This window comes from Diadema antillarum, unplaced genomic scaffold (genome assembly GCF_040938485.1).
Source record: "Diadema antillarum isolate AM-2024a unplaced genomic scaffold, OU_Dant_1.0 seq00001051_RagTag, whole genome shotgun sequence".
Classification (NCBI taxonomy): domain Eukaryota; kingdom Metazoa; phylum Echinodermata; class Echinoidea; order Diadematoida; family Diadematidae; genus Diadema; species Diadema antillarum.
This window is the reverse complement of record NW_027271881.1, coordinates 602,673-617,245: the sequence shown is the minus strand read 5'-3', so window position 1 is coordinate 617,245 and position 14,573 is coordinate 602,673. Positions and strand designations below refer to the sequence as shown.

General features: G+C 38.8%; 1 protein-coding gene across 1 annotated transcript in view; it reads right to left on the bottom strand.

The window, feature by feature from the left end:
• The window catches only part of LOC139743127 (uncharacterized), a 104,164-nt gene extending 89,820 nt beyond the window's left edge, over window positions 1-14,344 (bottom strand). Inside the window, exons 1-8 of the mRNA XM_071653636.1 lie at window positions 14,276-14,344; window positions 10,904-11,489; window positions 10,235-10,329; window positions 9,014-9,159; window positions 7,664-7,835; window positions 5,565-5,783; window positions 3,258-3,831; window positions 508-628 (exon numbers count right to left, since the gene is read on the bottom strand). Of these exons, the coding sequence (XP_071509737.1) occupies window positions 508-628; window positions 3,258-3,831; window positions 5,565-5,783; window positions 7,664-7,835; window positions 9,014-9,159; window positions 10,235-10,329; window positions 10,904-11,447 (1,871 nt within the window). The 5' untranslated portion in view covers window positions 11,448-11,489; window positions 14,276-14,344. The remainder of the gene's footprint in view (window positions 1-507; window positions 629-3,257; window positions 3,832-5,564; window positions 5,784-7,663; window positions 7,836-9,013; window positions 9,160-10,234; window positions 10,330-10,903; window positions 11,490-14,275) is intronic.
• Window positions 14,345-14,573: the final 229 nt, after the last annotated feature.

The following is a 14,573-nucleotide window of genomic DNA, read 5'->3' as shown; positions in this document are numbered from 1 at the left end:
AAACCAACAACAACAACAACAACAACAAAACCCCCCAAAATAATGACATATATATACCCTACACATCACATCACATCCGCTGGACAAAGAGGGATGAGAACATGATGGCTAGTACTGCAGGGTTTCAAATGATATCAAGTGACAAAGTTATCAAAGGACATGTCCCAAAATAAAAGTACACCCAAAAGTTCAGCACTTTTGATTGATCATACCAAGGAGCTTCAAGCTCCTTGGTCATACTTACAAAAATGGAGGTGAAATGTACATTGTGATATTAGCGTGCAAATCTGCCACTTGCTTACAACAAAATTTGCTCCGAAAAGGTTGATCTGAGAGCATAACCCTTCAAATCCTGGTCCTGATTCCTGGAATGTGCCAGAACAAGTTGATCACATGACTCTGGACAGCCAATCAGTGACAGACATATAAACCATCCCTGTGTCCATATTAGGTAATACACTGCAAGGTGCATGTCATGCATCTCTATGAATTAAAGGACAGTTGTACCTTAAGCCAAATAAGTTGCCAATCTGTGGTGAAGAAGCTGTTCCTTTCTCTCCCTGTCTCTTGGCAATTGTCCGCTCATCCTCATCATGACTAGACAGAATCTCTTCCAACAGCCCTTTTCCTGTAGAAAAAAACAAAACATATGCATTCATAACAGCATGAAACACACAAATCTTTATGATTTTGTTTTCAGTGATGATAACTATAATCGATGCTGCTAAAATCTTCCCTTGTCTCGGGATATAACTTTTCTCCACATTTGAAACATGTAAGCCAGATATATAATGCATATACATTTAGTAACTCAACAGAACAATTATTTTCAGTGGCAGACATTTCATTTCAAAAAATCACATTGACAATGACACACTTCATGTTTTGATCATCTTGTCAACACAAACCCATGACATCCTGCTACCTTTATACGTGCGACAATGTAACACATGTTTCTGTTTACACCGAGTTAATCCATTTTGTGGTCTGTTGAGGTTTGTTTGACTTCACGTCGCTGCGTACTTGCAATCCCAAGCATGTCACGACACAAGTGTGCTTTGTAACCAGTACGGCCTCAGCCTTAACACTGAGTGATAGTTGCTTGTGTGTATTAATCAGTTCCCTCCACCCACTAGCTATGTTTTTTAAATCATCTTTTTTTTTCTTCTTTTCAACTTGATCTGCCTTTTAACATTTGATTTCTTATACTTCACTTTATTTACTGTACCTATTGTAATTAGCAATGGACTGTACTGATACTCATGTACAACCAGATGGCACAATCTGTGCAAATGCCATATTCACAGCAAGAGATCTTCAACAGAAAAAAAGCATGCAATCCCACAAAGCGTATTCACATCCAAAACCACTACAGATGAAGAACAATTCCAAGAAATGCAGGGGGAAAAAATCCTTGTTGGAATCAATAATTTGACCTTTCAGAGCTTATACAATATCTAGGTCTTCTCCAAAATCTGAAATGAAAAAGTAAACATGTCCAGATATGGACAGTAGAGGGAGTATGTCTCATATGCAGTGTTGCCTTCATAAGCAAGGTGTAAGAACTGGCATACCTCATCTGCCAGCAATATCTCCCTGAAAACTGTGCAAAGAGCAATTTGCTGTATAAAGTATTCATATATATATTCAAATTTGGAAGTTGGTAAAGACAAAGAAAGACATTCAATTCCTCCAGTAGGAATGAAAAAAAACAAACAAACAAACAAGATGTTAACTTTTATGATTCCTTACATGCATTGAGGCAGAAGATTCATCACACACAAACACACACATACAGTTTACAGGATGTAGGCACTGTATTATCACATCAGAATGTTTTCTTCAGATGCTGTATCCAGAAACTGCATCCAGAGGCAATTTATGCCAGATTCTAGAGATGGCAACATTGGCGATGACATTTGTAAAGAAAAGATAGACACTTTTATAGTTCATCAGAAAAATCTTGAAATCCATGGTAACATGCAATTTCCATAAAAATCTTGTAAAAGACTAAGCAATCTAAATAAAGCTTAGCACCGTAAAAAAAATAAAATAAATGTATATTAAGGTGAACATTTGAAGGTAATGAAACCTAAGAATTAGTTACATTATGTATAAGAGTACCTTAAAAAAGAAGAAAAAGAAAGGTTATTCCTCTTCATTTCCATAAAACAAAGACAAGGCATGATGTTTTACACCTGTAGTATAATAAAGTCCAAAGGCCATCTCTACCTGTAACTACTAAAGTGCTATGTACGTACATTTGTATTTTTCAACACTGCAAAAGAGAGTGAAGTGACTTACCCAATAAAGACGTTTGTCCACATTACCAAAAAAAAAGTCAAAATGAAAAAAAAAAATTGTACTTACTGTAAGTAGAGCTTGCAGCAATTTGGGAAAAAAATGTATACTTGCCTAGGTGTTTGGTGTTCTCTGTGTTTTTGAAACTATGAACTACACATGCGACTGAATACCTTCAAATGTAGGCCATTGCTGTCTTGCCTGGTCAGCTTCTATTATATTCTACTTGGCCTATTACATAGCCAGGAGGCTGTAGTTACAATGCAGGGACATTAAAGATGGGCCATCCCTTTTGCATTCCTTCCCAAATAGCACAGAACATGATATATTCCACCAGAATGACAAGACTATTGTAAAGCTATAACATTTCTGTGATATTTGAATGCTGTCAGCCGTTAAAATTCAAATAATGCACCAAACGCTCACCGTAACGTATTCTGTGTACTGGGCACAGCTGCATACATTAATCCTCCTGTGGTTGTAATATGATACTTATACTTCGAACAAAATATATGCATGTTAAAGCTGTCAGAAAAGAAGAATTCACTAGCTTCTCTTACTTTGTTATCGATGACAAATAACAACACACCACTTACATGAACTACATGTGCAACTAAGTGCATCACACAGGTCTGTAAAACTAGACTAGTAGTTTAGATATGTAATTTTTTCATAGTACAAAAAAATTATTCAAATCTTAATGGTCAATTTAACTAAACAAGTAAAGACCCTCTTGAGTTCAAATTTTACAGGAGGTTTCCAAGTAGTGTTTTCTTCAATACCCAAGTGTTCTCACCAATTTTTCACAAATTTGCATGCAAAAGGGATTGACTGTCTTTGAATATTTGTGGAATCTTGCTATTGTTGTTACTGCAAGCCCTTGATCTTGTGTCCACATTAACAAATCATTTGCACAGGAGCAACAGCAGAGGTTGTAATTTCCTCATCAGACTCACCTAGGTGTGTTACCCTGGTCCTGGACCCCCTGGCATGTGGCACTGGGGCATGCCTACGAGGTGCAGGCGTGTCCAGAGGTGATGAACGGGTTCCGCGTGACACGTTGCTTGCAGTCGAGACATCTTCCTGACTCAGAGCTTCTGCTTGCGGTGCATCATCTCCACCTTTTCTGTCGTGGCTCGTCACACCAGCCTCGCGCCCCTGACTGAGTCCGTGAAAGGTTACTGCCCGCGTGTACTGGACACGCTTGGTTGGTTTCAGTGGATCTGCAGTGTTCAGGTTGTTCTTATTGAGTTCTGGTTGAAATGTTCCTGGAAAAGTATGCATCTGTGAACCCCTGTCCATCGGTGCGTTCATCTCACTTGGATCGGTCCCTTCACCGGGAGCAGTCACTGAAGGTTCTGATGCCACCCTAGCCTCTCTCCTTGCATGCTGTCTATCTCTGGAAGCACTCTGGGAGGATAGTTCAGTGGTACTTCGGGACTGGGCACCTGTAAGAGGACCAGCTGCAGCACTTGGTCCAGTCACAGTGCTGGCAGCAACATTACCCCTGGACAACTCTGTCATTGCGGCCTGGGAGAGAAAAAGATGATGGAAGGAAAATGACACATTATTCATTAATACTCTACCTTGGTCTTCCTACAATATGAGCACATGAGCCATGTTGTTTACACAGACGGGCTGCACTGCCTGTCATAAGCTTTGATATAAAATGAAAGTAGAAAGACAACTTGCACTTACTCTTTCTGTTTTACCTTAATTTGTTCAATTAATCTTGAGATGTGACCAAATTTTAAATGCAAGTGATTTAGCAAGATGACATTGTGTGTACTCTCTCTCTCAAGTATACTAACAGATCTACATAAATACAGTATTGGTTTCATTTTCAAACTAGAAATGTCGCTACGGCGACTGGTGTATGCCTCCGCCATAATACATGGTTCTCCTAATAGGTCTATAGTACAATGTCTTGACAATGTGTGATGACAGTTTCACACAATTGGCAAAATATTAAAATGACAGGTTTGCCACAAATGTGCTGAATGTTCACTTTCCTAGAACTAGGTTCAATTGGATGAATGATTAAAACGTCAGAGTGCAGGTATTTGGGGGAACAGATGATTTTTACTTGACTTTTGACCCTTTTATAAGTTTATGCATTGAGTAATTTTCAAGGTATTGAGAAAAAGTATAATTTCAGTATCAAATGGTAAAATAGTATTATCTAAACCTGGCCTTTGACCTTTGACCCCACAGTTCCAAAGAGAATCACTGTTAGGTAGAACATGCATAAATATGTAAGTTTCATGATAATACCTTGAGTTACTTTTGAGATATGGAGGAAAAAGTGCAATTTTGCACTTTCACTTGACCTTTGACCTTTTGACCTTTGACCTTTTGGCAAGAAACTTCCCACAGAATATATATTGGGTTATACATGCATACATCAAGTTAAAAAAATCCTTCAGGCATTGCATAAATATAAGGAAAATAGTGATATTTTGAGGAGTCGACCTTGACCTTTGACCCCCTGACCTTTGACCCATGACCCCCAACTTCCCTAGATAATCACTGCCCATCGGTACATGCATATATACTAAGTTCCATGAAGATACCTTGAACCATTTGCGAGATATGGAGAAAAACATGAAATTTCAACCTTTTTTTCACAAAATAACCTGTGACCTTTGACCCAGTGACCCTAAAATCCAAACAAAGTATCATCCCCCCAGGATATACCCTCATACCAAGTTTGATGCAAAACCACCTCACGGTTCTTGAGATATCGACAAAGACAAAACGGGACGGACGTACGGACGGACGGACGACCCGAAAACATAACGCCTCCGGCCACTTCGTTGGCGGAGGCATAAAAATGCTACACCATATCAATAGCAACATGATGTTGAAAAGTGGTTATATAATTGTACACTGAAATGAATTCATATGTTCAAGAGACTGTTTATTGATATGATTCCATTTTCAATACCCATTGATGATGACATTTAAACACATCAAGAATGAGAATGAAAACAAGAATGACAGAAATACCCACACATAAAGCCTAACATGACATCAAACAATAACATTCAGCAAAATGCTGACAAGTTACAAAAGTAGGAACATCTGATTCATAACGCAGACAAAAACTGCACTGATAAAATGAAAACAGTCCAGTTTAAATGATATCAAAGATATTGGAGCATATCACATCCTAAAAATCATGTCATTTTCCCCCTACGCACAATTGTAAGCCACCGAATTGTCTTTAAAAAAATCAGGGTAATCATCTTCATAACTGTTACCTGCAGTTCTTGCTGCTTCATCTGAAGCTGCTCCAGATGTTCAAGCTGCAGTCGGGTCAGCTCCTCCAGACGATACTGCGCTCCTGGGCCCTCAACCCCCCATCCCAGACCCTGCGGGTAGGCCCACGTGGGCTGGGGAGGCGGCACATGGCCAGCATGCTCGAGGATGGACAGCTTTTCCATGATGTGGCTCATCTTGGACTCAAGGTCACTTTGGGTCTGTGAGAGGGTGAGATAAAAAAACACAGCTGCACGTAGTTGGTTATACATCATTCACAAGGGATATACAAAGGACATAAAGTAACTAGAAATGTCGCTATGGCGACTGGTATGCCTCCGCCATAATGCATAATTCTCCTAATAGGTCTATAGTACATGTGGACAATGTGTGATTACATTTTCACAAAATTGGCAAAATATTAAAATGACATGTTTGTCACAAATGTATTGAATGTTTACCTTCCTTGACCTATGTTTAATTGGATGAATAGGAGAGCATGTACTTGGGGATTTAAGAACTTTAACTTGACTTTGACCATTTCATAAGTTTATGCACTGAGTAATTTTCAAGGTATGGAGAAAAAGCGCAATTTCTGTATTGAACAGTAATTTGTTATCATTTTCATCTGGCCTTTGATTTATAAGAGAAGCACTGTCAGGCAGAACATACATAAATTCAGCATGTACTAAGTTTCAAGATAACTTGAGCCACTTCCGAGATATGGAGAAAAAAGTAAGTTCAGCACTTTCACTTGATCTTTGACCTTTTGACCTTTGACCTTCTTGGCAAAAAAAAAAAAAATCCCAGAGAATCTCTATTGGGTTAGACATGCATACATCAAGTTTAAAAAAAAAATATCCTGCTGGCATTGCATAAATATAAGGAAAATAGTAAGATTTTGAAGTATTGCCCTTGACCTTTGACCCCTGACCTTTGACCCCATGAACCCTAAATTCCCTAGATAACCACTGCCAGTCAGTAGATGCATATACACTATGTTCCATGAAGATACCTTGAACAATTTCCAAGATACAGAGAAAAAAGTGAAATTTTAACATTTTACTTGACCTTTTGACCTTTGACCTTTTGACCTCATGACCCCAAACTTTCACCAGAGAATCTTAATTGGGTAGTACATGTATACACTAAGTTTCAAGAAAATATCTTCAGGCATTGCATAGATATGGGGGAAATTATAAAATTTTAAGCATTTTGACCTTGACCTTTTGACCTTTGACCTTGAGCATGTGCACCCAAAAGTTGATAGGCACAACTTCACCCCCTAATACACATACATGCCAAGTTTCATTAGGATACCTCAAAAGGTTTTGGTAGTTACCCTGTCCACAAAATTCATTACGGACGCACGGAAGGACGGACGGAAGGACGGACGGACAGACGGACGGACGGACAACCCGAAAACATAATGCCTCCGGCACCACTTCGTGGCGGAGGCATAAAAAGTACTAATACACAGATACAATTTTGTTCATGAATACACTTTGGCACATGCTGATATGCAAACATTCCCTCCCTTTTGGCAACCTAGTAGTCTTAACTAATGTGCCATTGAATAAGATTCTACTTCAAATGCTGAAAGCATGTCAGATTCAGACTCTGTGGTTCAGCAAGTATGACAAACCCTCATTAAAGAAAGTGAATTGTAGCTTGTGACAAACAGTATTCAGATGTCTGCTCCCTCTTTTGAAGGCCCTTACCAGTTTCTACTATCTCCTCCCTTTACTATGATTACAATGGCAATTGGCTTCAAAGTGGCAAACAACAAGGGCTGAAATCATTGCAGACGGAAGCAGTGAAAAAATAAAAATTTAAAAAATTTAAAAAAAGATAAAAAATCAGTGCTTAATCATTTTTCCCTTCAGATAGTCATAACATTTTCTAATTGCCTCAAAGAAATACGTTTTACTCTTTCAATATGATTAAAATTGCGAGTGAAAAATTCCACACTGCCCTGTCTGCACCTAATCAGAAGTCAGTGCATAAAAAAACTAGCATGGTATAATCTGATGCAAAATTACGGCTTATGCAAGGAATGAAGTGAGAAACACATCAGCTGCAGAAGTGAAAAATGAGCGACCTTGAGCAGTGGGACTGTGGCAGCCACCGCTGCAGCTGCAGCTGCAGACGCTGTCACCATGCTGCCCGAGTCACTCTGAGGGTGTGTGCTGGCAGACTGAGATGGGGTTGGCTTGTTGCTCGCTATCAGCTTGGGTTGCACAACCCTCGTTGTTGGTCTCGTGTTGCCATGCCTGCCATGGAAAATAAGAAATGAGACAGGAAATGCATGAGGACAGTAGCTCATTTGTAAAAGAAGATGTGAATAATCAATGTGTTTGCCCAAACACAAGTATACCTATCACGCCTAGTAGTTGGTATTCTGTGTCCCTTGAACATGGTCAAAAATGAAAAAGTAAACTATGCAGCAGAATCTCAGATTCCAATCTTAATTTCATAAATATACAGCCAGACATCACTGCATAAAATAGACATAAGCACTTATGATATAACACACACTGTGATTCTTTCTTCATGGTCTTACACTGCCCATTAAGGAAAAGCTCTTTTGCTTGACATACTTTACAAAGCAAGTATCAGATCCTGTTTACAACGCATACCAATTGACAGTTTCCATTATGAATATTTGCAGAATACCAGACTCCATTTTACTTTGTCTGTATGGATTCAGGATTAAGACACTGACATCCTAGCACTATTAACAACAATATGCTTATGACTGGTAATTATGATATGAATATATGCTCGTATCATGTGATAGTAAATAGGTAGAGTGAAATTTGCGTTGTGATTGGTTGGATAGTATCACGTGATTGTGCAAAAATTTTGTTCTAGTGGCACGACCGTGCCACTATAACGCTTACAGTGCGTGCCTACGCTTTATGTACGAAGAGATTTGCGCAAGGCCTAGGGAGGGCCGATGGACGTAGTAAGACAAGGCCAAGCATTTCAACGTTTGCGCGCGTAGAGCTCTGGACGCAGAATGTAGGAGTTTATAAGCGAGTCTGCTCTGTGATGTGCAATACGCATACACGGCTGTACTAGCGTCACACGCTGTGTACAGTTTGTACGTAAACTACGGTAGGTTGCGGTTAACTCTGCGTGCAACAAGTGCAGTGCCGGCGCGGCAGGGACAGTGAGTCTTGTTAGATCTAAATTAGGGCCTAGACCTACGGAAATACATGTAGGTCGAGGGACCTATTTACTATAACAATTAGTGCATGTTCTATTGATGCACCAGTACTGGACTACAGAACTCCAAATACTAAATTATCCCTCGTGCAGTTCTATTCAAAACAAAACAGCACTCGGGATAACTTTGTCGTTCTCTAGTCCAGTATAGTGCATCATAGAGCATGCACTAGCTGTATAATATTCCTCTGGCAAACTCCGAAGAACCATAAGTAGAGACCTTTTTGAAAGCTGCTCGCTCATGACCTGCTGCCGTTTTCCTCTGCTGCCATATTGAATGACCCTCACATCAAGGGACTGACCCGACTGAGCACCCTGTGCCCCCATTGCAGTGGTCACTTCTCCCTGTCGTAGAATGCCTGATGCCTGGTAAGGACAGTGCAATGAAATCTGTGTTATAATTTGGCAGTCTAACACAGTGATGCCATACATGATGTAATGATGAAGGAAGGTGACATAGATTTAAAGAGCAGTTAAACACATTAAAAGAAATGGTAGATTTTGACTGTAGGGTTTAGTAAGTATCTAAGGTAACTTCAACACAAAATGGAAAAAGAAATGGACAACATCAAGGGTTACCTACTCTACTCTAATAATTTGAGCAAGTATTGCTACATCATGCTACTTAAATGATAGGACAGAAAAACAAGAAGGATACCACGTGGTACACCAAACCTTATTATCCCTTCAATTACCACTGATGCAGTTAACATTTAACAACAGTCAGATTAATGTTCTGATGTATGGTTTTTTTTTAAAGAATCAGACTTAAAGGTGACTGGAAAATGTCTCATCACAAAAAACAAAAACAAAAAATATACAGCAAGAAAAACAAAAGGTATTAAAGGAAACCACACCAAAATATAATTGAGTGAGTGCAGCAATATTAGTAGAACACTTAAGCAAAGTTTGAGGAAAATCGAACAATCCATTCAAAAGTTAAGAATTTTCAAAGTTTGGTGCTGTCATTAATGGATAAGAAGACTAAGTAGTTCATAATATCATGCATGGATAACAATACAAAGAAAAATTATATTAAATATGATATGAAATAAATATTTACATTCGAAAAAATTGCTTTCATTGCAAATATGAGACAACTTGCACAATTTGCAAATATAAATCATTATGAAATATATACAGTACACAGTATAGCACACACCAAATATCTCACGAAACTTTGATTTATCTGGTATACATTTACCAAATATTAATATACAGAACAAGCTTTCAACATCAATGTCTTCTTCAGATTCATTTGTCTGTAGAAACAGATGGAATAATAAAGGAATAGATGTAAACTGAGGTTTACAATGTTTGAGAGAGATACATCTGATACAAATATATGATTATACATCCACATGGATATCACGTTTGTGCATGCACATTACGTAAACTTAATACCAGACAAAAGTAATCTTTAGAGGATATCACAACATACCTTAGCTGCAGTCTTGACTTTAGTGGAAGAATAAATTTCTTTGTTTTTTACTGGAAAAGGAACTTTTGAAGGAGGCGCACCGTTGTTACAAGTATCTGCAATATAGACATTCACAGAATAAAGGTTACTAGCAGGATGACACAACTAAGCCTAAAACACATAACTGAATTTCACATCATATTCCGCATTAATTTTGCTTGTATTCCATCGGTTGCATACCCTACCCCCACAATCAAATATTGCTCTCTAACCTGCTTTCAGTTCTACATATTTTAATAAGAATGCAATAGCTAGGGAAAGTAAACAACTGTCTATAAATGTAAAGATATGTGTCCGAATACATTTACAGGTGTAGCAGTCCAATTTACAGGTGTACATATATGTAGCAGTCTACAAACATGCGAGGTCAATGATCACATTCAATCACCTACTCGCTGTGTCTCCACATCCCACTACAAATAAAATCAGACCTCTTTTTAAGAATGCACTCAGAGGACAATGCTACGAGCATGTACTAGTACATTGTATCTATATACCCTGACTTGTATTACAAAGTATAAAAGCAGCATCTTTCCAGACACAACAATGCTTGAAAACTCAAAACTTTGAAGAAAAAAAATATACAAACAACTAACTCCTCTCATATCAATTCAGTTCATGCAAGCTAACCTGCATTGTTACCGGATGTCAAAGCTTCTCCAGGAACCTTGTTGGGATTTTTTAAGTGATTCCCAGCTGGAGTTGATTGGGGAAAACTCTGCATTTGGCTACCGCTAACTTTTGAACTCGTTTCTGGTGATCCTGGTATGCCAGAATGAAGGTCTGTAGCTTGATAACCATTGCTATAGACATCAGCAGTGTCCTTCCCTCTCTCATAACCTTCAGGCAAGTTACTTGGCAGGGCAGGTGGCAGCTGAGGCTGATCCGCAGCGATGTCACCTTTCTCAAAGGGGGATCTTCTCTCTTTGAGGTACTTCGCCTTGATCCTCACTCGCACCGAGCCAGTGCTTGAATGGCTGGAGTCTGACGCATCCAGCGATGGCCTGGACTTGGTATGCGGCAAGACATTGATTCCGGACTTTTCAAGCACCTCACTAGAAACGGAACTTCCTGAAGTGTCAATGCTCCTAGCACCCATGCTACGGTTGAATGATGGTAGTTGCTCTGGCTTGGTCTGTGAAGTTGAATTCTCCATGAGACCTGAAGCTGCCATGTCTTAGTCACCACCAACATAACAAATGCTCACACTTTTGATCTAGAAGAAGAGGAAACATTTTGAGTTAAATAATTTCACATCAAATTACGCATGAATAGAATGTACAAAGTAGAAAGACATGCAATACATAGCAACACTACATTGACTTGAGTAAAAAGGCACGGGCCTCTCATTATCTTTATTCTGTTGCAATTTGTGAAAGAAACTGATTAATACATCTTTGAATAGAGATATAATTAAGTCAGTTGTATTCCATTTGTCTGTGTAATGCACTAAGTGTGGAATCATGTTTCCTAGTTTACTCTACAAGTTCACATCTTGATCAAAATTTGTATTCCTCATCTTACTTTACATAGTCCAATCTGCCAAATGCAGATCAAGTCTTATAATGAATGTTATATTGTTTTGGACAGATGTAATCAGCAGGATATAATATTTAAACATGGATATATGTGTATGATCATTATTTAATGAAAAGATTGTTCAAGATATCTTGTAGCATTTGATCTGAATGTTCAACTAGATTTTGAATTGATAGATTGTAGTAGTCATGGCCACTATCTGGCGCTCAGGGCTTGCCCGAAAATCGGCTCGGGCATTGCACAGCAAGCTATGACAAGGGTGGATTGATATCCTTTTTCTGAAATGTAATCCTGTTCCACCAGTGCAACAGTGGTTTCTTTTTTCCATTTATAAAAGAGATGATGCGCCTGAACTTGCCATCGCTGGCATTGGTTCCGTAAACATGGAAAGTTGTAAAATTCAATTGGTCTTATTGCTGCCAAGCAAGTTTATGCTATATATAGGGTTGGGGGTACCACGTATCGTCACCCTAAGGATCTGTAGTGTGTTTATTCTAAAAATATAACACAAATCCGCCTAATTCTTACCTCAAATATGCCATAAATACTGCAGTTTTGAATGTTGTGACCGTCTCGTTGATTATGGGCAATTCCGCAGTTAGGTGGACATGACATGGATAAAAGAAATGTGCCTCTTTATCTTACTCTTTAATCTAGGTATCAACTAATGCCATGGATGTTCACCAATCATTAAGGTCTTTCAAATTCAGTAGATTTTATCTTTCGTATTTATTGATTTCGCGAGATCTAAAACCATCATTTAAAATGTACATGTGGGACTGGGGATGCTGAAATTCACTTAAATGCAAATTACAGTGGGTTCCTTTGAAATTTTTTCCTCAAAGTTTTGCTAAAGGGTAAAAGATAAATACATTTAAATACTCTTGAAGTCATGTGACATTTTGTCAATTACAAAAGGGTGAAATGACCTGCGGAATTACTCCGGACAAGTGTAACGTTACTAACCGTAACGTTACTAACCATGCTTTTGGGGGTCTAGCTAAGAAATTATTGGTCGAACTGCTAAAAAGCATTGTGTGAACATTTGTCATGATGCAATAATTGAAATTAATGCAACACTTTGTTTGAAGTAACTTGAATTTTTGCACACTTTTTGTTACAAGACTTTGATTTTTTTGTCATGTCCTTTTTTCGTAACGTTACTAACCAGCCCTTTAAGTTGCCATAGCAATGCTATTATTTCTTGGATTGTATTCATTCTTTTCTGTATCATAAACCTGGGAATGATGAACATGTTTTTGACATAATTTTGGCTTGAAATGAATAAATGGTAATTTGGTAGTAAAAACAAATATCTAAATTTGTTCAAATGTAACGTTACTAACTGCGGAATTGCCCTTATGAATCTCCATTTTAAAATAGCGCAATTTTAGTGCGTGCGTTTCGTTTTCTTCGCGCAGCTGAAAAGGGAACCTTGCGATCGGCACCCCCTCCCCTCCATAGGTATACACATGAATTTCACAGCATAGGTAATACACGTGAATTTCACAGGCCATAGGTAATACACATGAATTTCACAGCCATGCGTCGTTACTGAGCGGATGTGTAATTTTTAGCTTGGTTTCTTTGAGTTTGATTTTCGTTTCTTCGTTTTTATTGTCTTTATAGCTAATAACACTTAATCCCGCGCATACCTTTTCGTTCTATGCGCAAACAGCAGATACGCAGGGTGCCGATGGGAAGGTGCCCTGCCGATAGGTGCTGCCCCAACCATACTTCTTTTCTGTCAATTTTGTGAAGTTACTTACTTATCTCACAGTTGGCAGCAGAGAGCAGAGAACAGTCTTGAAATCTTATTTTTATGAACTTTAAGTTCTTTTTAAAGTTGTCTAAGCCAACAATTTTCTACCAGTCAGGCACACAATTCAAATTCTGCACACAAACGAGAGCTTGTCAGATGAAATTTTGACAAATTTCCTCGAAGTCAAAGTGCTGGTCTGCGGTGGCAACATTTTGCTGGCACACACTGCTTGACTGCATACACATGAGCTTCTCCGTGTGTGTGGTAGATCTACTGTATGTACACACCCATCCACGAGTGTGGCTGTATCCGATCCAGCAACTCTGGGCATGGCTACAGCCACACTCGTGTGGCTGGATGGTAAAGACACACGCGTGTGGTTGCATAAATTACACTGCCTTTATTTTATGTCATGACTTCACGCAAACCAAGATAAGATCAAAGATGGGCCAAGTTATCTAGCACAATTCAATTCCCTAGCGAAAAGTCCCTAGCACACAAGTATGAAGTAAATCTAGATTTGGATAGATCTATACTCTTTTAAAAAATTGACTTCGGATTCAGGCGTGAAGCTGAAGTGAAGTTGAACAAACATTATAAAGTTTCACATAGAACCCTACACCAAAAGCTATATATGGGACTTATCAATCTACAACTGGGGTTAACGAAATGTACATTGTAATCTAAGAATGCGACTTTACCGGTAGCAGTTTGGCAACATGTCCAGCAATACAGCTTCTAAAGACGATTATCGAGCAATTCTTGACAAGTTTAGCGGCATGATAAATCAATAAATGTTGCTCGGATTGCCAGAATCAGAGGAACCTTGGTTGTAGCTGCACAACTTGAAATTAAGCGCAAGAAATTTAGTTCGCTGCTGTCCTACAGCCCATCATAGGTGAATGCATGCAACACTGTGGAAAGTCTTTTGAGGGCATTGGGCATCAGCGATCCCGACTGTGGTGAGTGGTCATATTACGTAACTCATGCACGTTCTAC